Genomic DNA, 25,752 nt, shown 5'->3' on the forward strand with positions numbered 1-25,752 from the left:
TATTCAGTCTCTCCACAGTTATACAGAGCGCTACAAAAACTTGGACGTGATGACTTCCGAACTAAGAAGAAGGTGAGCCGCTAGTACTTTGATATATGCATCTCCATTGAGACATTATTCATAATACAATGCATAGTTCAAGAAGATAAAAAAAAAATTCTTTTTTACATCACACAATTGAGAATGAAATACAGTTGTATGGTTGTCGCGTACAATGTCCAATGATAAATTTTAATATAGAGCTGCCAACCCATACTACTTTCCCTGTTGTATTGAAATGCCGTGGTACCCAGCCCTTCTATGTCTAAGCCAACAGACGGCAGTAATTGCGAATAAATGAAAGGGAAGTCAGCTGCGGTCTGGCGTTGAAATGCGGGCGTGCAATTTTCGAATCTCCAGCTCCACTCTCAGTTCTCCAGGATGGCTTGTTCCCATTCAGGAATCGGAGCCAGCAGCGCTGAAATGTAGGCTTCATCAGGTATACAGTCTACGCCCACGGCATCTCCTGGACGAAGCTCCGCTGGATCTTGGCTTGTTCGTCCGCCAGCTTTGTTCAGCTTCGGTCGCCGAGGATCGGAGGTATCACCACAGGTCCCCACACCTGAGGGTCCGGCCCCCTCGCCGTCGCTCTGGTTGCGCTTGCAAAGCTTGGAGGCCCGGTGATCAGCTGTTAAGACGAAGAGGCGAGCAGTAAGCACCAAAGAACTGTTTGCTGCGCAGCTGTACAACACAAGATAACATTTGCTTGGAACGACCGGAAAATGAGACGAGGCCTAGAACCTGTATTGGTTTTCAGCGTCCCTGCTTTGCCTTCTAGCAGCTTGAAATGGCATGCAAATGTAGCCTCTGTAGAAGGTGAAGCCAATGGATTCCACGTCGTTGCAGGAGTAAGATTAGATCGCAGATACACACTTTACCACGCCCTCGGTGTGAATACAGTAACCGAAAAAGAGCGCCACATACGATTCACTGTGATTAGCTTGCGCACGTGGAAGCTGGCACTTGGATGTGTTAGAGACCTGGACGAAAGAGGGCGTTACTAGGTTTTGGACCTAAAGTGGATACAAGCCACAGACACGCCGACACGAGATCAGAAGCGCGAATATGTGACCGCCGGACAACATGATAATGGCGATTATGCCACGCCACCGACAACGCACAAAGAAACAACGAGTTAGGTGTTTGATTAATTGATCGTATTTAGAGCCACGAAGACGTTCTAGAGTGGTGCAACGCCCCTTTATACAAAAAAGCTGGATTACAAATAGGAACGGGCGAGGAGACGTGGAATGTTACCGCCAGGTTAGGATTATATTGAAAACAAAAAATAGTACACACGGGCGAATACCTGTATGTATCTATATATGCATACTTCCTATTACAATACACCTTTGCGAGAAAGCGATTTTTGTGCTTTCCGTTCTCCTTTGTCAGTGTGCGCTGGTTTTTGTTTTCAAGACGGACTACATCCAACTAGCAAAAAGCGCTATTCTTCAGGAAGGTTGAATTAGCCAGAAGAGTTCAGCCTAAGCTAGTAAATTATAAGCAACAAATATGCCACTAATGCCCGCTCTCTTTATTACTGCGTCGGCGTAGCTTTATAACTGCGAACCGGGGCATGCCGAAAAACATTTTAGTAAAACTGCATGTATCGCACTCACACAGAGAAGTAATTTCAAAACAAAGAATGCAAAAAAAAAACAATCTACGATAGACACAAGTAGTTTGTAATGGCTCTATTATAAGGAATTCGACTGTATATGCACAGTCTGGTGTGCACAGAAATGCGCTTAATATTAATCCGCGCGGGAACAAAACATTATGTGGAACAAATTGATGTTCTGGGCTCAAACTAAATTGTGAACAACTCGAAATTACCGGTACTGCTCGCTGCCGGCTGGAATGCGCTCACTCTTAAACCGCATCGGACTGGAATAATGTATGAAACAGATTGACGTACGAGGCGCAAACAAAATTCTGATTCAAGTTATAAAGCATAATCTGCTATCGCTTCACTAAGTTAACTTATCGGAGCTACTAAATTGTAGTCAAGTGCAGAGAAGGCAAAAACCAACCTTCATGTTCCTGTCGCAATCGTTTGGAACCCTTTCCGCTTACACTCGTTGGTTTGCGGCTCGCTGAGTTGCCGGCCTTCCCATTGCCACCGGAGTGCCTGTATCTGAGCGACAAAAACCTTCGATGAAGGTTCCGTAGCACCAGGAGCTTGCGAATTTCGTGGTCTGGCTGGCTTTTCTGCATTTCTTCTATTTTAGCGAGAAGGCCATCCAGGTCAATCTTCATGATGAACGATACAGGAATAGGCTCGGAAATGTCGCAATCAGGAACGCAGTGTGCAGCAAATGCGACAAAGGACGCTCAGGTACGACAACCCAAGACACGCATTCCAGTCTTGGATCTCTTCACGTGTGCGAGAAAGCGTCGCTGGTAACGAGAGTGATTCGGAGCTGCACCAATAGGCTTCACCTTCTGTGCGCAAGGTTGAGATTGTTCGCCCCCTCAAGTCAGAGAGATAAGGGGACAATGGGTGCAGTTTCCTAGTAATACTTGGAACCAGAAACCAGATGGATTAAGAAGACTGGAACCCTCCACTCTCTCGCTGCTTCCTTTCCCACGTACTGAACAATGGAATTGGCTTTTGGCTATTGAAAGAGGGGGAGGAGAACCCAGCTGGTCTAGAAGGTGCAATACAAACTGAGGCTGAAACTTGGAAGTGAGTAGGTGACTCAAAGTGGCGCTTCAGGGATCATAGCTTGGTCATTCTTGTGGCGCCACATCGCTTCCATGCCGAAAACTAAATGCGACAAATGCTTTATGCTTGCGAATCTTAGCTCCAGATATTCCCTTTTCTAAGAATGGCCGAAAATGGATATCTCTGTCAGTATCTCTGCATTGTGTCTCTTATTAGACGGTAATCCATCAAGTGTCGCGCACAACCAATCCGTGTATAAAGTTAGAAAAATCAGCAGATGCCAGCAAGAAAACGGAGAGCTAAGTACAGCGAGGTCTTTTGACTCTGTAACCTACGTCTAGAAAGATGCGGTGACGTTAACTATTGTAACAAGGTGTGTGTGTGTTGGATACGGAAACTGCTGGTTTTGGCAAACTAAAGGCACCAAAAACCACACACACACACAAGACAAGAAAACGGGACAGAGCTTTGGTCAGACAGACTGAGCTTTGGGACAGAGCTTTGGACAGAGGTTTTTGGCGCCTTTAGTTTGACAATGAATCACCAACTAGCCCAGCATGAAGTTCTCTTATGCTGATTTTGGACAGGCCACTTCCGGCCGCCTGGTTCTAATTGATCTTTGATATTATGTCTTATTTTCTTAATGAATTGGACTCATCCACAGTAGAGCTTTAAAACAGATTATAATTGAATTTCTTTTACAGGCCTTATTCGTCTTAATAGATTTGGCTCAACCCTAGTGCGGCGTTAAGCATCTACCCAAGCAGAACAGGCAATCACCCCAATATCGGAAACGTATTGGCAAGGGCCGGTCCTGCATAGGACCCGGGGGACCTTATCCATTTGCTACTGCTTTTCCCTTTCAAAGGAATTCCATCCATTGACACCGGCCGACTCCCATGAACCTGCTAGGGTGACACATACAGGGCGTGGCGCTACAATGGAGAGAGGGGTCTCTCCAGGACAATGGAGTGAAGGGATCTAACCCATTCCCTACTACTCCCTGCTTTCTCCTCTTTTTTGTTATGTTGCTTGGCAACTTTCTGACATGGATGACTAACTATTTGGCTTCCATGTAAAATAAATTCAGATATATATTCCGCGGGGTGTGCAATTCCAAGAGATGAAATTTCTCTCTTTGCACACCAGTGCGTCCTTAAGCATCTACCCGAGCAGAACAGGCAATCACGCCAATATTGGAAACGTATTGTCAATGGCCGGTCCTGCATAGGACCCGGGGGACCTTATCCATTTGCTACTGCTTTTACCTTTCAAAGGAATTCCATCCATTGACACCGGCCGACTCCCATGAACCTGCTAGGGTGACACACACAGGGCGTGGCGCTACAATGGAGAGAGGGGTCTCTCCAGGACAATGGAGTGAAGGGATCTAACCCATTCCCTACTACTCCCTGCTTTCTCCTCTTTTTTGTTATGTTGCTTGGCAACTTTCTGACATGAATGACTAACTATTTGGCTTCCATGTAAAATAAATTCAGATATATATTCCGCGGGGTGTGCAATTCCAAGAGATGAAATTTCTCTCTTTGCACACCAGTGCGTCCTTAAGCATCTACCCGAGCAGAACAGGCAATCACGCCAATATTGGAAACGTATTGTCAATGGCCGGTCCTCCATAGGGATCGGGTGAAATTATCCATTTGCAACATTGGGCCGATCACCCGTGTCGCTTGGGTGCCGCCTCCGACAGCCAAAATGCATAGTTTAAGCCCAGAAACGGGCATATTTCACGCTACCACGGAGTATCATAGCGCCGCATGCATTATTTTTTTGGAGCGTCCTTGTCCCGCACGTCTCATACAAAGAGTAGACACAATTCTATCAAGATGCCCTTGTTCTTTGGCGGGCGTTGCGAGCAAGTGTGTACTCTATCACCGGAATTGCAACTACGCCTATTCAGAGAATGGGTCTTTGAAAGTGAGGACAAAGTTTTTTCAGATTCGAAACGATGACCTGTGGACGAGTGATGTAGTAATATGTGGGTTATGAAAGGAAAAAACTTCCACAGAAAACATGTTTCTGAAAGATGTTTCCTCGAATAAAGGTCATGGAAAAAAGTTCCCCAGAGGAAGGGCCTCTATCTTGGCTTACAACTCAAGAACGCTGCTGCTTCTACCTTTAAAAGGAATTCCATTCATTGACCTAGGCCGATTCTCATGGACCTGCTAGGGTGACAACACTGGGAGTGGCGCCACAAAGGAAAGATTGGTCTGTCCAGGGCCCAGGAGTGAAAGGATTATCCCCGTTCTCCACTACTCCCTGCATTGTCCTCTTTTTTTATTACGTTGCGAGGCAACTTTCTGACATCAATTTCTAACTATTTGGCTTCCAGGTCACGTAATTACAGATATATATTCCGCGTGCTGTGCAATTCTAAAAGATGAAATTTGTCGCTTTGCGCTCCAGTTATAGGCGCGGACTGTACAGAATCTTAAAATATTGCCGGATATGGCATAAAAATTCCCTACGCCTATTGTATTACGAGGTTATACTTCCGCTGTGCGTGCAGATACACATTTATGCGCCGGTGGCACATGTTGTTCCTAGGGCCTATATGTACCAGGTGTGGACAAACTATTGAACAAAAATTTTCTCAGAAGCGACTGAGCCCTGCTGACAGGTGCGGACTGCATAGGGTAAGTTACAGAATTACCCACGTCCTGAATAAAGGTACTGTTTTCACTTCGCCCTATCCTAAAAACTCGGGATCACGATAACAAGCTTAAAATACAGAACGTTTCGTAAAACATTGCTGAGCAGAGGGGTCCGCTACATAAATATATCATGAGCACCACGATCAAAGCATATTGAACTATTCACAATCAAACCGCGCTTTTAAAAAACATATATATGCAACCTCTGGAACCGGCTTGTGCCCTATATTTATTTTTTTATTTTTTGCTTTCTTGACGCCATGTCGTGAGAGTGCACGGTAATGTAGGTGTAGGAAAAAACGTCCCCGGAACATACATCCCCGGCAAAAAGGTCCCTGGAGAAATGGTCCCCTGAGGAAGCACCGTCTAGAAAAATAATTCCCCAAGTGAAGAAAAAAATTTCTTCCAGAACCCACTTGACAGAAAATTCCCCCTTTATTAGACTCTCCTTTAGATTTGAGAATAGGTGTAAGCATGAAGTATTTTGTAGTACCAGACCGCGCCACGGTCATGCAGTCCAGGTGATGCAAAGGAAAAGCACTTCTGCAGGTGACTTCGTTGATGCTCCGGACGATCCAGAGACGCACTTGCTCTGGACCACTTCCCTTTCGCCGCCATCATCATTCTTCATGGACGCCCCGTATCTGTTCTTTGTTGATTCACTTCCGTGCCGACATCTGCAATCGTTGTAGCTTGCAATGTTATTACTTCTCAAAAAGGAACACCGTCCAATCCTTAATATCAAGTTGAAGAAATGCAGCTGGCGCTGAACTACCACCCATTAAATATTGCGTCTGCGTTATGTGATAGCTCGATGATACTGTAGAGGACACGCGCAGTCCTTGTGCCTACATATACGATGCCCAGAAGGAAACGTTCGGTCATGATGTCAAGTGCCTTCGTTATGTTCTGATGATAGTTGTATATTTTTTTACACTTGATTTCTGCAGTCTACAATATTCGCTTGTATTCAGTTTGCGTATCGAGATGTCCTATTCATCATGTGTATTGATGCAAACCTCCCAAGCGTTCAGCGATAAACCACCGGCACACTTGCGTTGCTCTGACTATGCCGTTGCGTTTACGGGTCAGTGACTTGTTCCATCGGCAAGCATGTTGTATCCGCCTCATGCAAGCCGTACATGCATGTACACATGCGACGCGGCCGGATGCTGAAGTTGAGGAGGCTTACGATACGTTTGAGGTCTCCCATTTGGGAATATTTTTTCCTACTTCACAATGCGGGACGTTTTTTTCCGAGAATGTATGTTCCGGAGACGTTTTCTCTAGGGGTATCTTCAGTGTATCTTCAGTAGCGTTTTTTCTGGGGGCGTTTTTTCCGGCTCCTCGGTAATCTATAGCGTAGACAGGGTGCCGGCCTTCAACCTTGGCCTCACAGGGTTCAGATCCTGAATTGTATTCATAAAGCTTCGGACCGAGGAGCGCCGTAACCAGTCACTCTCTCGTGTCTAACCCTACCGGGATAACGCAATAAGAAATCTTCTTTCACGACTTGCTCAGTCTACATGACCACTTCATTGTAATCAGTCACTTTATTCCCGGTCCACAGCACCAAGCTCCAAAGTGGTTTCACATTTTTGTACTTAGGGGAACCGTGCAGGCTCAGGCTGACACTCCACGATTTATGTACAGGGGCATTGCGCAAACGATTGGTTTCCACTTTTCGCGCTGGCGCATCCATTTACCGGCGTGTAGCTGCTTGTACTGTGAGTGCCGTGAAGGAAGGTAGACCGCTTAGGAAAAAAACCATTTGGGGGCGCCACTGCTGCTACAAGAACGAATACAGAGGCCCACTTGCTTACCGCCGCCATCAATTTTCTTTGGACGCACTGCATCCGTTCATTCTGTAGTTGCGACCTCTTCGAAAATTCCTCTCATTTCATGTCGCCATTTTTTTTTGTTTTGCTACGACTGCACTTTGCCTCCCGTTTAGCACCGCGAAGCCTTACGTGTCACTCGGGATGCCGTAGGACACTCCCACCAACTGCTCTTAACTTGTGCGCTTGACAGGGGTAGTAAGTTTTGTTGTAATTTTTATATTCTGAAAACTTTAGTGGGCCCCTACGCAGAGCTACTGCATGAAATGTTCATAGCATACGCAAAACTTTTGTGGTCCCCTGCGCATAAAGCCGTCAAGGCAAAACCTTCATGCCTCCTGTGCTCGCGTTGTTAAGATGAATTCTGAAAATAAAAACCACCGCGTTTAAATCAATACAGGGACCTGTACACAGCTTTTAGCTCTCTGCATACCGTTACACCACGTCTCCTAACGCGTACACTTACTTTGCAAGCGCTGGTGGAAGCCCGAAGCTGCTGACTCCAAGAGCAATGCATAGGCGCTGAACATACCAAATTCTACATATTGCATGGGCTCATGTGATAGCGCAGTGATAGTGTAGAGGACATGCACACTGCTTGATTCATTAACCTATATATAGAGGGTGTCTAGCAATAAAGCTTCGGTTATCAAGTCAGGTGTTTTCTTTATGATCCGATACATATAAGATATCACTTTTGTACAGCTGCTTTCTGAAGTCTACGATTTTCTGCTTGTATTTAGCTTGGTTTCAATGTGTATACCAAGGTGTCCTTCTCGACTTGTGCTGTGTTGCAAATCTTCCGAGCCTTAAGCGATAAACCACTGCCATTCTTGCGTCGACCATGCCGTTGCGTTTACGGGTCAGTGATTCTTTCCACCGGCCGTCAAGCAACTTAGCTCCGCTTCATGCGCGGTGGCCGATTGCTGAAATCACTGCGGGTTATGAGGCAGTTGACGGGAATCATTTCGGGAGATTTTTTTCGCAAATAGCAAATGGGGACGTTTTTTTTTCGGAACCGGGGTTAGGCGAAAAGGGGGCACAAGGTAGAAAATGGCTACTCCGTCATCCTCCTGAATACCTTAAATACTACATGCTTTAACCATGCAGCTAACTTGCATAATTGTATCGAAAACAATTCCTAGGCTGCAAAATTTCATTGAATATCCTTGGCCCACGCGGGTTTTTAACCACTTTTAACCGTAATAAAACTTAAATAACTAAACATAATAAATAATAAAACGGTGGTTAACACGGCCAGCTCTTCTTCCTCGCAGCAAGATCTGATCTATAATATTCCCCCGTGCTCGAAGCACTACTTCCTACGACCGCAGAAAATGATAGGATGTACCAGGCATTCAAATTTCCGCGGTAATTTTGTTAAGTTCTGCGCCGATGGGAACGTCCTGACAGCTGTGCACACCAGAAACGCTTCTCCGCCTTTTCAGGACTTGGGCATGAAACATGGTTGCTATCGCCTTTAAGCTCCGCCTTAAAGTGTCGCACCTGTGGCGCATGGCATTTCTTCGATTTCGTTAGGCGAAAGGGAAGCCGCTGTTAGTTTTTCTAATGGCCCTCGTTTATGCAGATAAGCGGTGTATACCAAAGCGGCGGCATGGCCAGACATCAGTGCCTGTCAGCTACGCCCTACGTGTGTACACGCCACTAATGAGTTCTTGAAACTAAATGATTTTTGAATTTTGGTTCGTGAGAGGTTTGGAACCACTCAGACGCTCGTGTCCTTGAAAGATTCCCTGAAAAATAGTAATCTAGGAATTTCATCACCGGTTGGTCTCTTGGGCCCAGTCAATCTGCCCCGAGCGGCTTTTTCTCAAGAGGTCCTACCAGGTATGTGGTGAAATAAACGGTATTAAATTGCGTATTACCAGTGTAGTCATACACGCCAACGCTGAAAAATAATCAGTGTTTTGTAACTGATTTAATTATATTACGCTTGTAAACACTAATTATCCTCTTTTTGGATGTCCGGCTGGCCGCCAAGAATACGTTGGATAACGGCTGTGCGTTCTGCACATCTGTTGTGTTTAAAAAAATGCCTCAGAGCCATATTTCGAGCACCCAACCAGCGCTTCGCTCGAGAAAATCTGCGGCATGTTTTTCCGCATATGTGTGATTCCACGCTCTCGCCTGCAACTGTGAGACCGGCACGTTGGCTCGTCCGTACGCCGAGCTAGGCAATATTTTCTTTGTATTTCTTGTGTCGTCTTACACCTTGTACGACCATCGGTTTCGAGGATAGACGCAGCGAAGATGCGCTTCCTACTCCCTGTGTCCTTAATAGGAAACCTACGACGGTGATGCATCGGCCTTCATCTCGTGCGCTAGCAGCTCTGCTGCGTAAGGGAGTTTGAATAACGCTTTTGTTGGGCCAGGTTGTGAATGATAATAAGGAAGCTTGGTCCGAAGAAGAAGCATTTTGTCGATGTCTGCAGTTGAATAAAACTGTAGGCACTTCTGTTGCCTTTGTTTCATAAAAATATGAAGTCCCTAACCTCAAATCTCTAGATTACGTTTATATGGCAAGAGGTGTGTCGACATCCCCACGACGAGGGACATGCTTTCGTACATCAAATCAATACACAGAAAACCACAGCACTCGCATGGCTTCGTTTTTCAAGGTATACACGGGCGTATACACAGAAGGTATGCACCCTTTTTCAAGGACGAAGGTCTCTGGCGCATATCCTGTCTCATCTGCCTCTCCGGACTCTGTTACCGTCATGCACACCTGCTGAGTGCATTTCGCGCAGTACCCATGCAGCAAGATAGATGTTTATATTTCGCTGCTGTTCCGTGCTCAGTTTTTTCCCCTTTATTGCGGCATTTATTTCGCATGCTTCCTGTGGATCTATTACAACTAATATGCATAACCTGAGGTAAACAGGAACCAACAGAAAATAACGCTATATAGAATCAAACATTATTTGGTGAATTTAACACTGCATACCACACAACAATGAGCAAGGGATTTGTCAGGAATAAACGCGAAACGCGCACATGACTGAGCCAGAGTTGTACGTCGCTTTCATTATTTGTTTCTAAATATTTGTCAGCGCGGAGAAATATCACGAATCGACACCGTGCGATCAATGCGCAATTATTTTGCGATGGTTTCGAGTTTCGCACGCCATTATCGCACACCATAATTCGCGTCAAACACCACTAAGCCTCCATTAATTGGTTTGTTTATTTGTACATTTTCAGTGAGAAATATCACCGGGAAAAGGAACTTCGAAATTTTTCTGTAGTCTAATTTGCTCCTATGAACAACGAGAGAATGTTCTTTCTTCTGGTCAAACCTGAAAATCCGAAAAATGATATACAATACAGATAGGGAAATTTCATAATCTACAAATTTAAAACCTTACGACCTGGAAGGATGAACATATCCAGAGGAAGCTTCGAATCACTCTCATTCTGGTACTGGCGTAATTCTTTAAGGAAGTCGTGAACATGGTCAGAGCATTTCTTAGTACTTCATAACATGGCTTTATCTATTCTTTCACCCTACCCCTCCACCACGACCTGTCCTTTCCAGCTGCAATGACGTTTTTTTTTCTCTCTCTTTGTTCCCGTATCTTCTTGCTCTCATATCTCACGAATCCTTCGCTTCCACATCCGTTCCACTCACCTCTACCCTTGATGCTTGGTTTCAGCTCCTCTCCACTCTTTCTCTTTTTCCTATATTTTTTATTTACTTCGGCATTTTATTTGGTCATGCTGACTAATTCCTTATCTGAGTTCTTGAGGTCAACCCCAAAAGTCGCACAAAGCCGCCTGTCCCAGCTGAACACGCAGGCATTCAGGCCGCACCCTATCTCTCCAGGCTCCGCACCCCGGAATTCCATTCTGCGGAACTGGCTTCTTTCTCTTCCCAGTTTTTCAGGTCAACTGGTTATCAACTTTAGTAGCCATCATGCCTGGACGAGATTCACCCTCCCCATTTTAACAATTGCATTCCCACTCAACTCCATCCTCCCCTCACTGGACCTTCTTCCTCGAAGTGAATACCGTATTTAAACTCCGCCAGTCATGAACGTTTTGAACAGTGGAAGGCAAGACCACCTGTCGAAACATTGACGTCCACCCGGAAGTTTTCACCTTCCTTGTACAGTTTGCGATTTACTCTTGAGGGTATTTTGGCTCTGGTACCCTTCATGACCCCACTTTGTGGATATTTTCTCCAAATTCTTAAAGGAGGTTTTTTGAGCAATCTGGGGTGGGCTAGTTGGTTCATGCGTAATAAACAGATTCCCAACATCGCTACGGAACGAGGACAGAAGCAACACGAAAAACACAGGACGGGCGCTGTCCTGTGTTTTTCGTGTTCCTTCTGTCCTCGTTCCGCAGCGCTGTTGTGAATCTGTTTATTGAGGTTTTTTGTTCTGGGTGCGTTTTTTCTGAAAAGCTTAATGCAGTGCGGATTTTAAATTCGTGAACCTATGACTCCAATATTGCGAGAGCCGCCGCGGTGGCTCAGTGGCTATGGTGCTCGGCTGCTGTCCCGAAAGACGCGGGTTCGATCCCGGTCGCGGCGGCTGAATTTCTTTGGAGGAGAAATTCAAGGCCCGTGTACTGTGCGATGTCAGTGCACGTTAAAGAACCCCAGGTGGTCGAAATTTCCGGAGCCCTCCACTACGGCGTCTCTCATAGCCTTAGTCGCTTTGGGACGTTAAACCCCATAAACCAAACCAAACCAATATTGCGAGAAAACAACATGTCTGCAAATAGCCTTGCGCGCATACCGTAAATGTGCCGCAGCTCTTAGCACGCTGTCACAGGCTGAGCCACGTCACCGCCGTCGATGTAACCAAGTGGAACCATAAATAAATAAAAACATTGCCGAAACTGGGATCCGAACGCACGCGCAGCAAACAAATGAGCTAAGTCATTTCCTTTGCCCTCTTTTCAAGTAGACAAGCATCAGTCGCTTATTTCATCTCTGCTGCCTCTCCGGACTCTGTTGCCGTTGTGTTGTGTTACAACGGTTATTTTTTTGCTTTATTGCGACCTGCTTTCCCTGGATCCGTTGCACTTACCATGGTGCACTGGAATCGATAGAGAGTAAAACTATACAGAGTAAAATGTTATTTACAAATTTCGGCACTGCATAGCATGCGGGAACACTGGGAGGGTAATTTCCTGGAATAATGATGCAACATCCTTGGGACTGAGTCAGAGCGCTGTGAAAAAGTCGCCCGCGGTGAGGAAATATTTTTAATTTTTTAGAGCTCAGCCGCGGCATTGTCGAGCGCACCATTTTGAACAAATGTCGTTTCACTTCCATTAATTGCTCAGTTCGTTTGTATATTTTGCATCTTTGCAGCGAAAAAGTTCACCGTAGTGTAAGAAGGAGCGGAAAAAGTAGTTTGCAGTCTATTTCACTTGTGGCGCTGAAGTAAAATTGGCAATTTAATTATTGCTACGCCTAGAATGTCTCTCTGGAGGAATGCATGCATGCTGCCCCCTGTTCCCCTTCCGAAGGAGTCCGTGCTCTTGCTCCACCTCTGTGGTAAAATATCTCGACCGGCACTTCCCTTGGCAAACGTACTGCTGGGCTTCTTCCCCGGTAGACATCTCACTAGTCGCTTCCGAAGACGCGCGGTTTCTGCGCGGGTGGCTGCAGTAATATGTGAAAGGTTCCGCTGATGTCGATGCCATTAAGTTAGGGCATAGGAACATAGGGTGTGAAATTTTCTGAGGCGAGTCAAAATGCTCTTTGCATATTGAGCACTACATTAAAGATAATTTCGCACCGTCATGGCGAACTTGCTCATTGGCCCGAACGCAGCAGGCGTGTGCCAAATTTGCCGACACGTACCGTGATCTCAGCCCCGAAAGCGACTCTTGGGCAGAAGGCAGCGTACGTAGAGCGAGGGTGCTGACTGCCCACGGCCTGTGCAGCGCTTGGGGCTCCAACGGAGTGCCGCTGTAAGAACTTATAATTTTCTTTGGGATGCCGTGATTGCAGCATTTTCGTGGATAGCTTAGATGATCATTTAAAAGCCCTGTGTAGTCGGCCCATTTGAAATCAACGATGTTGAAAACAATTCAAGAAACCGGAAGTGAGATTTTTTTAGAGCGCAGCTCTTGAGCGCCCCTTCGTCTGTCGAGCTGCCTTGCCGTCGGCGACACCGAGTGTGCGAGGGGACCGCCGCTCACTCATAGATGGCGCCTGAGTGGCGACGTGACCACGTGACGAATGTCGACACAAAATGTTGAAAGCCAAGTCGTAAACTGAGAAGAAAATATCTGGAGAGCATTTGGGGGGGCATATCAGCAATCATCAGGGAAGAAAAAGGCTAGAAAAACAGAGGGCGCTCTTTGCAAAAGACAGATGTGGTCGAAATCGGCACTGCGAACATGGAGAATGTTTGATTGCGAAGGTACCAGATTAACTATCTGCGATAATTGTAGGTGAAATTACTTCTTCTTCGAGGCCAGGAGGATAGTTTTGCGGACTAAGGCATATCGAGTGAGGTAACGCGATATGGACACATTATGCAGCATTCGTTAAAGGGCTTCAACTAGAGTTCAAAGCAGTGAGCATGATTTATTCAAAGGAGTAGGGTGGAAGGACTGTGCAGGAAAAATGGATTTTAAGCGAGTAAAAGTAGCCAAGCCAAATTTATCTGGTTGGTGGCAAATATAAAGACACGAATTAAATTCCACGCGTCATGGCTTGAGCCACCACCAAATTTAAAGGGTTCAGCCTTATCCCTACATCCAGGGCGCCCCTAGGAGATCAAAGACGTCCGACGAGGCTGCTAAATATTCTACATTCTTGCAGCAGACTTAATTATGATACTAGTATATGAGGGATATTAGTGCAGTGCCGACTATGTTGATGCAGCAAATATTAATTTCTATTGTTTTGCAAATATTTCCGAAGAAAGAGGCATAAAACGTTTTCAAAGCATGCATTTCACGTTATGAGCAATATACAAATAAAACACATCTTGAGAGGTAGTATTAAGCGCCACTCTACAGATTTTATTTGAAAAATGCTCCCAGAAGGAAAAAGGTGAGTACGAGTAAAATGATAAATTCGTGTCCGATTGCATAATTTTCATCGAACACAACATATTTACACTCTTCTGGTGATGAGAGTTCCCCGAATGAAAGAAACCGTGACAATAGATTAGGCACCAGCATCTTTATTGAGAGGCAAACAAAAAGTACGCCTAACGTATTGCCCCTAGTTTACTTCCGTCTAGGCCCGCTTTCACTGTTCGAGAAAGGAAAGATCCGGGTCCGGAACTTGTGCGTCCTCCGGCAAATCGAAGGAGTCTTCGTACAGCCAGCTCCAGTCCATTGGCTGACTGCGCTGCCTCTCTTCCTCTCCAAATTCCGGGTCAGCCTTCGTCAGCTTCAGAACGAGAGGGTTGTCTCCTGCAGCGCTGGTCCACCTTGAAGATGGGCCGGCCTCTGGCTCGTCTCCGCCAGTCGGATGTGGCTTTGGCTTCGTGATTGCCCGGTGGTCGTCTACGAAGATGAATTTTCGAACAGTTAGGAACAACTGACGGTTATGGGCAGAACTGAGCTATGAAGCAATGCATTTCTTTAAAATAAAAGGAACAAGAAACATGCCCTATATCCAGCGCCACTTGTCTGCTTTTACGCCCCGTAGGGCAGAGAGTTCAGCTGACGATGCCAGTGAATACCAAGGTGATGCAGATGGGACGATAGAATGCGGATAAAGACGCTTCAACATGCCGCGCTACAAATACGGGATAATCAGAAAGCGCATCATAAATGAATCACTATGGTTAGTATACGCGCAGTGTTCCATCTCTGCCATCCGTTACCGGCATGGACGCAGTATTTAGGCACTGACTACTCAAAGCTCAAGTGTGGTAAATACATATGCGTTAAAGGAAAGCTAAGAATATTAAGAAAGTGGCCGGTTGATAGCACGAGGATTTCTATGAGGCCAATATAGTGTATTGCAGAAAAAATCAAACTTTGTGTGGCACGTAAGACCATAGTGATTTGAAAATTACATACTGAGGCAGCTCCACGGACAACTGGCCGAGTGCGGCCAAAGGCGTTCCGCTGAACTGAACTTGGACAATTTGATAAAAGGTCAGCAGCATGTTTGTGTTAACCATAAACTTTTAGTTTAAATTAATACTTTTTTTGAAATGAAATTTAAAAAAAAAGCTCAGCGGGAAATGCCGCCATGCAACGTGGGGCGGTGAGAGTCGGATTGCAGCGTTAAAACTTTAACATGTAAGACAAGAATAGCGACCGCTAAGCTTCCCAAGCAGCACACCAACAATGGACCGACGCTGGCATAATGCTGGTCAAAACCGGCTCGAAAGTCGTACCGACGTCGGCATTGGGGCAAAAAGTTACTTTTTCCAACCTTGGCCTGATGTTCGGACCAACACTGAACCGACATTCATGCCACTATCAGACCACTGTTCAGCCGCTCTACCAACACTGAACCGACATTCATGCCACTCTCAGACCACTGTTCAGCCGCTCTACCAACACTGAACCGACATTCACGCCGCTATTGTACCCACTTTCAGCCACTCTACCAACACTGAACCGACATTCATGCCACTATCAGACCACCGTTCAGCCGCTCTACCAACACTGAACCGACATTCACGCCGCTATTGTACCCACTTTCAGCCACTCTACCAACACTGAACCGACATTCATGCCACTATCAGACCACTGTTCAGCCGCTCTACCAACACTGAACCGACATTCATGCCGCTATTGTACCCACTTTCAGCCGCTCTACCAACACCGGCTTGACATACCACAATTAGGCCACTGTTCAGCCTTTCTGCTAACGCTTGCCCGAAGTTTATGCCATTGCATTTCCAGTTCAGCGAATATTCACATTCCAGTTAATGTTCGCATTGGGAAAGCCATGGGTTTTGGCATTGCAAAGCTGCAATCATCTCTTCTATACACATGCACAACAAAATGAGGCAACGAAAGAATCCAACTGAGAAACAATTTATTAAATAATTAGGCACCGTGGCTGGGGACGCGCGAGTCCTGCGAGGCAGCGAGGGCCGCGCAGGAGGCGGGACCTTGGGAGGGAGCCAGGGCCGCGCGGCAGGAGGATTTCTGGGAGGTGGGGGCCGCTTGGGGAAGGGAGGGCACTGTGCTGAGGGCTGAAGCACAGGGGCTCGCAGTGGTTGCCAGGCCGGCAGCGGTACTTGGCAGAAACGCTTCGGCAAAACGCCTTTTGCGTCCGCCGCCACGGTCCACCGAACCTGGCAACCACTTCCTAATAAACCCCTGCGCTTCCACCACATCCGCCCCCGTCTTCTCACAGATGGCATCTGCATAAGATAAGCGTTCATTTTAGGCCAGCAGAAAAAGTTTGCTCGTTAACAGAAATCAAGATTATTTCAGCAACAGAGAAAACAGAAAAGGCCACAAGTACATGTTAACTCAAAGTGCGTGCCAAAATGAAAGGACTACAGTATCCAAATACAACTTGAGGAGAAAATCCACCTGAAAGCTCTTCTAACCAACTGTATAAAGCTGCTGCGACATCACGGTCGACCACTTTGCACTACTAACATATGGGAGCACAAATGGCTGGCAGATACAAGGCACGACTACGATCCATGACAAGAGATGGATGTGACTGATGGGAGGGCTTTCTTTGAAAGGCATCTGCTGACTCATATATCTTCAGATGCACATGGAAGAAAACTGCAGATGACTACCCCCATAAAAACAGTAACAAAATATTCACCTGTAATGAAAAAGAAAACTGGTAAAGTATCAACTGAAAAGAAGAAAAGAAAACAAAGCGCAGCAGAACCTGGTGCATGTTCTTCCACTCATCTTTTAAAATTCAGTTAAAAGCTACTGCAACAACATACCTGTTGCCACCTTGCATAACTTCAGGGCAATAAATGACCACTTGCCCTTGCGGCCATGGAGGCTGTACATCCTCTGTACAGCCACCCCCATGATGGCGGTCATTATGTTGGAGCCCACCTCCCTTAGGCCCTTGCCCCCCAGGCGGACCAGCTGCTTTCGCTGAAAAGAAACACCACAGGTGCACAAGCTATTAGGCACAAACATCAATTATAATTTCATTTAGTTTAGCAGAATCGAATAGCTAAGACAATTGTGTGACTACCTGTCAACAGCCCATGCGAGTACCTACAATCATAATGCATAATTTCTGTATGATACAATAGCTTGACTAGTTGCTACCAGCAGAAAGCACCACCACCAATATGGACATTCTTTTTTTTCCCAGTTTACTAAGAGCAGGGAAACTTTAGCGATTAAGCCAAGGTGGCCAACTCCTACCCATTATGCTTTGCTTCTTGGACATTATTATATTATAACTATAATGCTTTTTGCAGATATATATGTGCTGGATGTGTTTTCTCTGCACAGCCGTTACGCTAAAATTGATTTGGTTTGTAGAACTTAAAGTTCCAAAGTGACTCAGGCTATGATGATTGACACCATAGTGGAGGGCTCCGGAAGTTTCGACCACGTGGGGTCTTTAACATGCGCCACTGACATCACACTGCACACGGGCGCCTTGCTTTTCGCCTCCATGGAAAACTGGCCATCGCGGCTGGGTTTGAACCTGAGTCTTTGGGTTCAGCAGTCGAGTGCCCTAACCACTGAGCCACCATGGCGGGGCTCACTACCCTGAAATTGAGCAGTCTAATTAATGCTATACAAAGGGCGCTTATTTAAATCCCCAAGCACCTGAGTAAAGCTGCGTGCTTAGCAACCACATTTAATTAAACGATGTTGCTTGTTTTTGGCAGCAGATTAAGTAATGAAATGTGCATAATGTGAGCAAAAGACAGGGAAGAGGTAGGTTAAAGCTGCCCCATTATTTGGGAAACCTAGCCGAAATTAAAGACGCGCTGAGAGAGGACCAACTTCCAGCTGTGTTCACAGCAGTTCATGCAACAGTATATTAACCGAAAGCTCAGCTTCCTGTAAAACAGACCTTACAACATCCTTAATGTTAGCTACAAAGTCCACTGCTGAACTAAATTAAAACAGCACAACAATAAATGACAAATGTAAGGAAAATGAGGGGCTCGTTATGAGACACATATGAAGAAAGGCAGCCACAGGCAACAAAAGCATAGGGGATTTTTTTTTGCTGTTGATCGATGTAAAACAATAATGTAATCACAGAAATATTTGACTGAGAAAAAAAATTTGTTGGAACCAAGTCTGTTATGCAACGACCGGCCACCGGCAGAGCTCTGGAAAACTACATCGAATGACATTGAGTGACACCATCTGAGAGCAACTGCCCCAAAAAAGCCTGTGACTGCACCGCCAAATACCAAGCTACTACAAGATGTGACAGGTGCAATGCTTCGCACAGAACCAGCATCAGTAGCTTGGTTTGCTGTTTAGCGCTCCTTCTCGCCTAAACGCTCTGATGCGACAGCAGTCTCGCAGGTGGCATTTTCTTTGCATTGCGTGGCTGAAACATGATGTGACAACTGGCACTTGCCGTAAGCAATATTGCGAGCGCCACATGTTCAGCACTGCTACTGAGCCCAACAAATTGATAGGAGCCAAAGAGCAGATAAAGAGAGTCCCCTAACAGCTGTCCCGACACGTGATGCAGTTTTTGCAAGCTCTGCTACCGGCTGGGCATTGCGTACCACTTTTGCTTCCAACAGTAAATCTCACCACACAAGGAATCGACAGGGCGTTCCAGTGAACACTCTCAAAAATTCCTAAAGAAGCGCAAGTTCGATATGGGAAAACAATTTTTTTTTTGGAGGAACGATCTCTCAGCAGTGGTGGACATAATTTACTGCATAACTGTGCGTGTGTACCTGCAAATATTTCTTCTATTTTGAACTCCCTATTCTTAGGAATTCCTGAAAATGTTCACTGAAACAGCCAGTGTGTACATCAGCAAGCAACTTTCATGAACAAGACATTTACATTAACAAAACACACTGTGACAGCACACTCCAGCACAACAGTAGGAATTATATCTATGAAGAGCATGTTATTCACAGAGCACGGCATGCAAATCTCTTGGAGCTCAAGATTTCTTCACAAACCTCGGAATTACATTATGCATGCAATTCGTTAGTAGGCATTCATTTTTTCCAGACACGAATTATCAGAAACATTAAATCACCAGTCCAGCAGCCACGCTGTCGTCCTGGACGGCAGCTTCCACAGTGTCCAACTCCTCGGGGGAGAATGCGGGCAGTGCAAGGGTGGGAGGCGGTGGCGAGGGGGACACTGGCCGAGTCCTCTGCTCCAGCTGCCGGTCCGACCGCAGCAGCAGCACGTGATCCTCCAGCCTTTGCAACCGCTGCATTAAGTCGCGCTGCTGCTGTCGGACCTCCAGCACCAGGCACATCAGCTTCAGCAGGGTAGCTGAAACTGAAGCAATAAACAATTTCGGTGAGAGCAGGGTTAACCTGGGCGCAATAATATCATTTGCGCACTGAGGTACAATAAAGAACCGTATGAGGCTAACAGTAGGCAGCAACACACTCTGTACTATGCTCCTAAACTTCCACCAGTTTTTATCCTCCAGGACACTTCTAATTCATGTTCTATTCCTTGCTAGCCTAATTTAAATGCCATAAATGTCACCATGCACTGACAAACACCTAGGTGAAATGGAGCTGCTCTATGTGTGATAGCTAGCACAGAACCTGCAGCCTTGTTGTGTAAAGGACTTCTCAGTCTATGAGCTTCGCCAATTTTTACATTGCTTCATGGGCATTTCCACTGCTATTGCACCATGGCAGAGATGGCAGCAGTTAGTCGCAAATGGATTCTTCCAGTGTCATGAGAAGCATGTGCTAATAGAAGCGAGAAAGCAGAGCGGGCCTGTGCCCTTAATATAGCATTGCACCATTTGGAAAGTATTGCTCACGGCAAAACCCACATTGGCCAAAATGCTGGAGGTAGACATCTGTTCTAACTGCAAGTGCTGGCAGGGATCAATGCACTTAAACTGCAACAAAGATAGCCCTTATGGAATTATAGCCCTTAGCTGACAGGCGAAATGCAACAAAGAGGTGGACCAAATGTTTCTTGCTAGGCACAGGAGGTGCCAAACCGTTGAGACATAAAACAAGGTCACATTTATCTCTTACCACGCATCCATTTTGCTGCACGCAAGACAAGACTAGGAGCCAGCTGATGTGCTCCACAAGGCAGTTAGGCTGTTCAGTTCTTTCCTATGCAAGAGGTCCTCCTTCAGAGCATGCCACTATTATTGGCTGCTTATCTCCTTCAGCACCCTTTATGGGAGCTTTGTGATAGCGCAATTAATTTTTTTTTCAGCACATTTCGCTGCATCCAAGGCACTGCATTGACTTCCAACCAGTAAACTTTTAAAATACTTTGAAAGACAATGAAAAATTACAATATGGGCCTTGCTGACCAACCGCGACCAAGCGACCAAATTATGCTGGTAAGGAAACAAATGCACAGAGCATGGGACTACTGTGTAGAGTGCAATTCATAGGAGTGGCTTCCTGGTGGTGATGTAGGCCGAGAGAGGCAACAGAAATGCCAGGATCCAAAAGAACCCAACAAAAGCACAACATACAGCTCTTGGGAAGGGCACACAACAACCACTCCACTATGAATCACAAGAGGAGAAAGCAATGGAAGTACTAGGTTGTAAATTCCAGTACCACTTCAGTTCAATACAATCGTTTTTGAGAAATACATGTGATGATTTTCAGAGTGACCCCTTTCAAAGCACATAGTTTGAAACTAGAAATGTGCTCCTAGCACCGTTTCAAGAGCCACTGAGGAGGACTCCGTGCAAATATCTTCCTGAATAAGTATATTCTCTAGGTCTTTCTGGGCCTGTTGACTGCTGCTCGGCAGCAGCAGGTACAATGAGAAATTTAAAATTTGCTCTGTTTTTCTTTAAGGCAAAGCAGATCTAGCTTCTATATTTTGTTCTGTCACTTGATACTAGACAAAATAGGAGTGTAATTAAAAGAAAGGAACACAGTGAAAAGACGGGACAAGCAGCATTTGTTCTGTCCTCTCACTGTGTCCCCATGTTTGGCTTGCATTTCTCTTTTTGCACAAAAGTAAACAAAGTGAAAATCTCACCATCAACAGTGCCAGCTGTCGACCCCTCCAGCTTGCTGGGTGGCACACTGTTTTCGTTCACGCTCTCCCCAGCGTGATTCAGTGGGGCTGGAGATGAACATGCGTCATTGATGGCAATCCAGGAAGTACAGAACACACTACTGTGTACAACCACAATGTCACATTTCTATCCTAATTGAATGCAGAAATGCTACTTCAGGATATTTTTGGAGAAGGGACAGAACAGTTGCATGGCCAGGCTGTTTTTCATACAGGTGATCTTTTTAAAACACAATAGACACAAAATTACGAAGTTCAGAAACAAATTCCTGGTTATATAGAGATGCCCCCCAGGCAATAGTAACACTTCCTTTGGCCGAAAAGATATTTTAATTTGGTTTCAATCACAGGCTGTACAAAGACTTCATAATTCAAAACCCATCAAAGCCGACACCTCCATGACAAGTAGTTGACGTGACAAACAATGTCACATCATGCAGATACCTATGACACATAAAAGAACGTTGTGATCCGACTGCGGCGGCGCGTTTCGATGGAGGCGAAACGCAAGAGGTGCCCGTGTGCTGTGCGATGTCAGTGCACGTTAAAGATCCCCAGTCGGCTGAAATTATCCCAGGGCGCTATGGCACCTCCTTCTTCCTTTCTTCTCACACTCCCTCCTTTATCCCTTCTCTTATGAATGTCCACCGAAATGCGAGAGAATTACTGCACCACTTTCTTTCCTGAAAAATCAGTTTTCAATTTTTTAAATACGTATCTATAGTACTTCAATAATTACATTTCTCATGCACCAGCATGGTGCATTGGTACCGTATTTTCCCGGTGTATAAGACGCGCCTTTTTTCAAAAATCTTGCTGGTGCGTCCTATACAAGGATGCGTCTTATATGCGAATTTTTCGTTTTTTTTTAGAGAGTTCAGAAATTACTCAGGTTCATGTTCAAGCCTTTTTTACCGAAAAAATATCACTAGCTATGAAGCGGTTGTAACACGGTTAATACTTCAATACGGGGACCACCGTGCGCAACTTTTTTTAGGTGAACTTTATCATGAAACGACGGGGATGACGACTTCCGGGATCACAAACAAACCACCGTTTCGGAGGCCCCAAGCAAAAGTAATGTGAAATGCCAAAAGATGACGACAATCACGCTTCTCGCCATTGTCAAGACAAGCCAGGACAAGCCGGCGTTCTTTTTTCAGCCACCCTTTGCCACTTTGTTTGCTCCATGTACGTAGTGCGAAGAGAATATTTCAGTCGCGTTGCCACCAGAAATGGGCGAACTTTTTGATAGCGCATCCGAAGGTGAAGACTTCCAAGGTTTTAAGTAGAAATAAAATGTTCTTATGGACATGTGGGAGAGTTTTTTCGTTTTTCTTTCTTTTGTTCCAAAACGTGGGCAGGAATGGCGTGAGTGTTGCCTTTTTCGACCACTTAGCGTTGCTTAAGAATTTCTCACAAGTACGGTGAATTTCGTGATGGTCGCGCAAGCGTGTTTAATTGATCCTCACTAGCCCAACTGGGAAAACTGGGGTGCGTCTTATATAGCAACTTTTTCAATTACAGCCTGCATATATGGCGGGTGCGTCTTATACACTGGAAAATACGGTACATTTAAGGACACAAAAGAAACTGTCATGGCGAAACCAAAAACAGAGAGCGGAATATATGTCATGTGAATAGAAACCTGTTCGCAGTACTGTTAACGTGGGTAAGAGAGTTTGCCACGAAATGGTTACTGGCAGATTCACTGCTGATCTGAGAGCATGGCAAATGTAAAAAGCTGATGCCAAGTCTGAGCACGTTCCATTTCTCTGCAAGTGCAATTAGCTACGGTGGAGTTTTTTTCCCAGATTTTGCAAGCATACTACCATAAATCCCCAATCAAAACTAACACAATGTCGACCTTACATTAAATAGAAATGAGAAATGGTGTTTTAGTTTTAAGGCGGTTAACATCCAAAGGCGACTCAGGCTATGAGGGACGCCGTAGTGAAGGGCTCCGGAAATTTCGACCACCTGGGGTTCTTCAACGTGCACTGACATCGCACAGCACACGGGCCTCTAGAATTTCGCCTCCATCAAAATTCGACCGCCTTGGCCGGGATCGAACCCGCGTCTTTCGGGTCAGCAGCCGAGCGCCGTAACCACTGAGCCACCGCGGCGGCTTAACAAATGAGAATTCATGTCTTACGTGGTGACGGCAGCTGTACAACATCGTTGTGGCCCTCATTTCCTAAAAAAGAATTGCACATGAACGTCTTGTTGAGTATGCAAAATAATTTCTCATCAATAAAGAAATATGAGAATTTCAATTACCAGAAACTGCCGAGCTTTCTAGGGCTGAAGTGAACTCGTAGCGCCGCACCTTTTTTTCGGCGCTCTTGTAGGATCCTGCAAACATTCTCAATATCTCGACAAAAACCATGTCATCTCCAAGCAACAGTACGGATTTCAAAAAAACAAAACAACTGAAGCCGCCTTACTGGAAATCAAAGAAAAGCTAATTGAAAACATAGAAAATAAACTGCTAACAGTTGGCATATTCCTTGATATGAGGAAAGCGTTTGACTCGGTTAACCATAAGATATTGCTTGAAAAAATGCATTGTTATGGAATACGCGGCGTTCCTTTAACCTTATTTGCTAGCTACCTTGACAACCAATCTCAAACAACTATCATTAACGGTATTTCATCTGGGATCGGTCAGATTGCGTCTGGTGTGCCACAGGGCTCCGTTCTAGGACCAACGTTGTTCTTATTATATATTAATGATATCGTCAACCTTCATACAGCAGACAACATTATAATCTATGCAGACGATACTAACGTATTTTTTTCAGGGCAAGATTGTAATATTTTGCAAGCAGCCTCCAATAGTTGGTTATCCCAATTGTCTGTTTGGTTAAAATCAAATAGGTTAGAACTTAATGTCAGGAAAACAAAGTACATACTGTTTAGAGCCAAAAATAAGGAAGTTCCGAACAACTTCCAAATTCACTTCGAGCAAGCTCCTATAACTCGTGTCAGCTCTACAATGTTCCTTGGAGTCATTTTTGAAGAACATTTACTCTGGACAGATCGTGTAAACTACGTTTGCACTAAAATGGCTCGCTCTGTTGGTATCCTAAATAAATTTCGCACAATACTGCCTCGAAAATTCAAACTACAAATTTATTTCTCTCTAGTCTTTTCGCATGTACAATATTGTTTGTTGATCTGGGGAACGACTACCTCAACCAATTTTGTGAAAGTACTTACTTTACAAAAAAGAGCTGTACGAGCGATTGATAACTTACATTACAGTGAGAGCACGGGTCCTTCCTTCCTCAACCATAGACTGCTAACCATCACGGCCGCTTAGCACAAGAAGCTTGCTGTTTATATCAGAAACCTTATGAAAGGAAACTGGCAGACTTTCGAGAGCACATATTTAATTGCCCAAACAGCATACAGTCTTAGGCACCCTCAATACCATGCACCAAAATCTCGTACAAACTATGGGTTCCAAAAACTAACTCACATAATTCCTCATAATTAAACACGTATCCATACTTAACAGAACTGTCACTACAAAATATGTCCGAGGGCTGCTTTGCTGACTTGATGCCCGTTCAGCTGCCTGTATAGCAACACTCAGGCCAACAGACTATCAGTTTGAAAGCCTGTGAAACACTCATGTGGCAGAGGCATTGTTTTATTTACAATTAAATGTGTGATTCTGGTTTCTAGGATTTAACAGCTTTAAGCTATGAAGAATGACGTAGCGGAAGACTCCAGATTAATTTAGACCACATGGGGTTGTTTAACATGCACTGATATTACAGAGCACAAGCGCATTCTGCACTGCTCCATTTCACCACAGACAGGATGTAACCAGGGCCCTCGGCTCAGCAGCATGGACCACTCAGCCACTGCGACAGGCTAACAATTCAAACTGAACTAAATGTAAACAGCTGGATGAGTTGGTTCTGAATTTGCATTATGAAACACTGTCTCAGTGCACAACAAACATGGATGAGGAAAGAGCACACAACGCAAAGCATCAATTGATGTCTGGCATTTGTATTGTGTGCTCTTTCCTTGTCTGTGCTTTTTGTGTGCCAAAAAATGTTTCATAATGCAAAAAAAAATTACCATACTAAACCTTTCTGTACTAAATATTGTTAAGCATACTGAGTGCAGCACTAATTCTGGGAACTACAGGTCTTCAAAAACAAGGCACTAATGAGTTTCAGAAGTAGTTCATCAGCTTACAAGTGCAATAGCTAACAGTTCATTCTGCTCCTCTTTTTGGCAGCTGGCTAAGCGGTGGCTATCAACATGACTTCTTAGTCGTAATTTAGCCATGCAGAGGTGCAGACTCACAGAATCTAGCAAAGAGGCCTTTACAATCGCTGATGAAGCTACCATCAATATG

At 45.2% G+C, this 25,752-nt stretch overlaps 1 protein-coding gene across 1 annotated transcript; it reads right to left on the minus strand.

Moving 5' to 3' along the window:
* Positions 1-16,425: 16,425 nt before the first annotated feature.
* LOC149362995 (uncharacterized) lies at positions 16,426-24,091 on the minus strand. The gene is made up of 4 exons (XM_089573323.1): positions 23,652-24,091; positions 23,527-23,568; positions 19,378-19,622; positions 16,426-17,267 (listed from the first exon to the last, which is right to left on the minus strand). Exons 1-4 carry the CDS (start codon positions 23,758-23,760, stop codon positions 17,091-17,093), a joined length of 573 nt encoding a protein of 190 aa, XP_089429449.1. The 5' UTR covers positions 23,761-24,091; the 3' UTR covers positions 16,426-17,090.
* Between the last annotated feature and the right edge of the window lie 1,661 nt (positions 24,092-25,752).

Source organism: Amblyomma mixtum, chromosome 2 (assembly GCF_055824585.1).
Source record: "Amblyomma mixtum isolate Tamu chromosome 2, ASM5582458v1, whole genome shotgun sequence".
Taxonomy (NCBI): Eukaryota; Metazoa; Arthropoda; class Arachnida; order Ixodida; family Ixodidae; genus Amblyomma; species Amblyomma mixtum.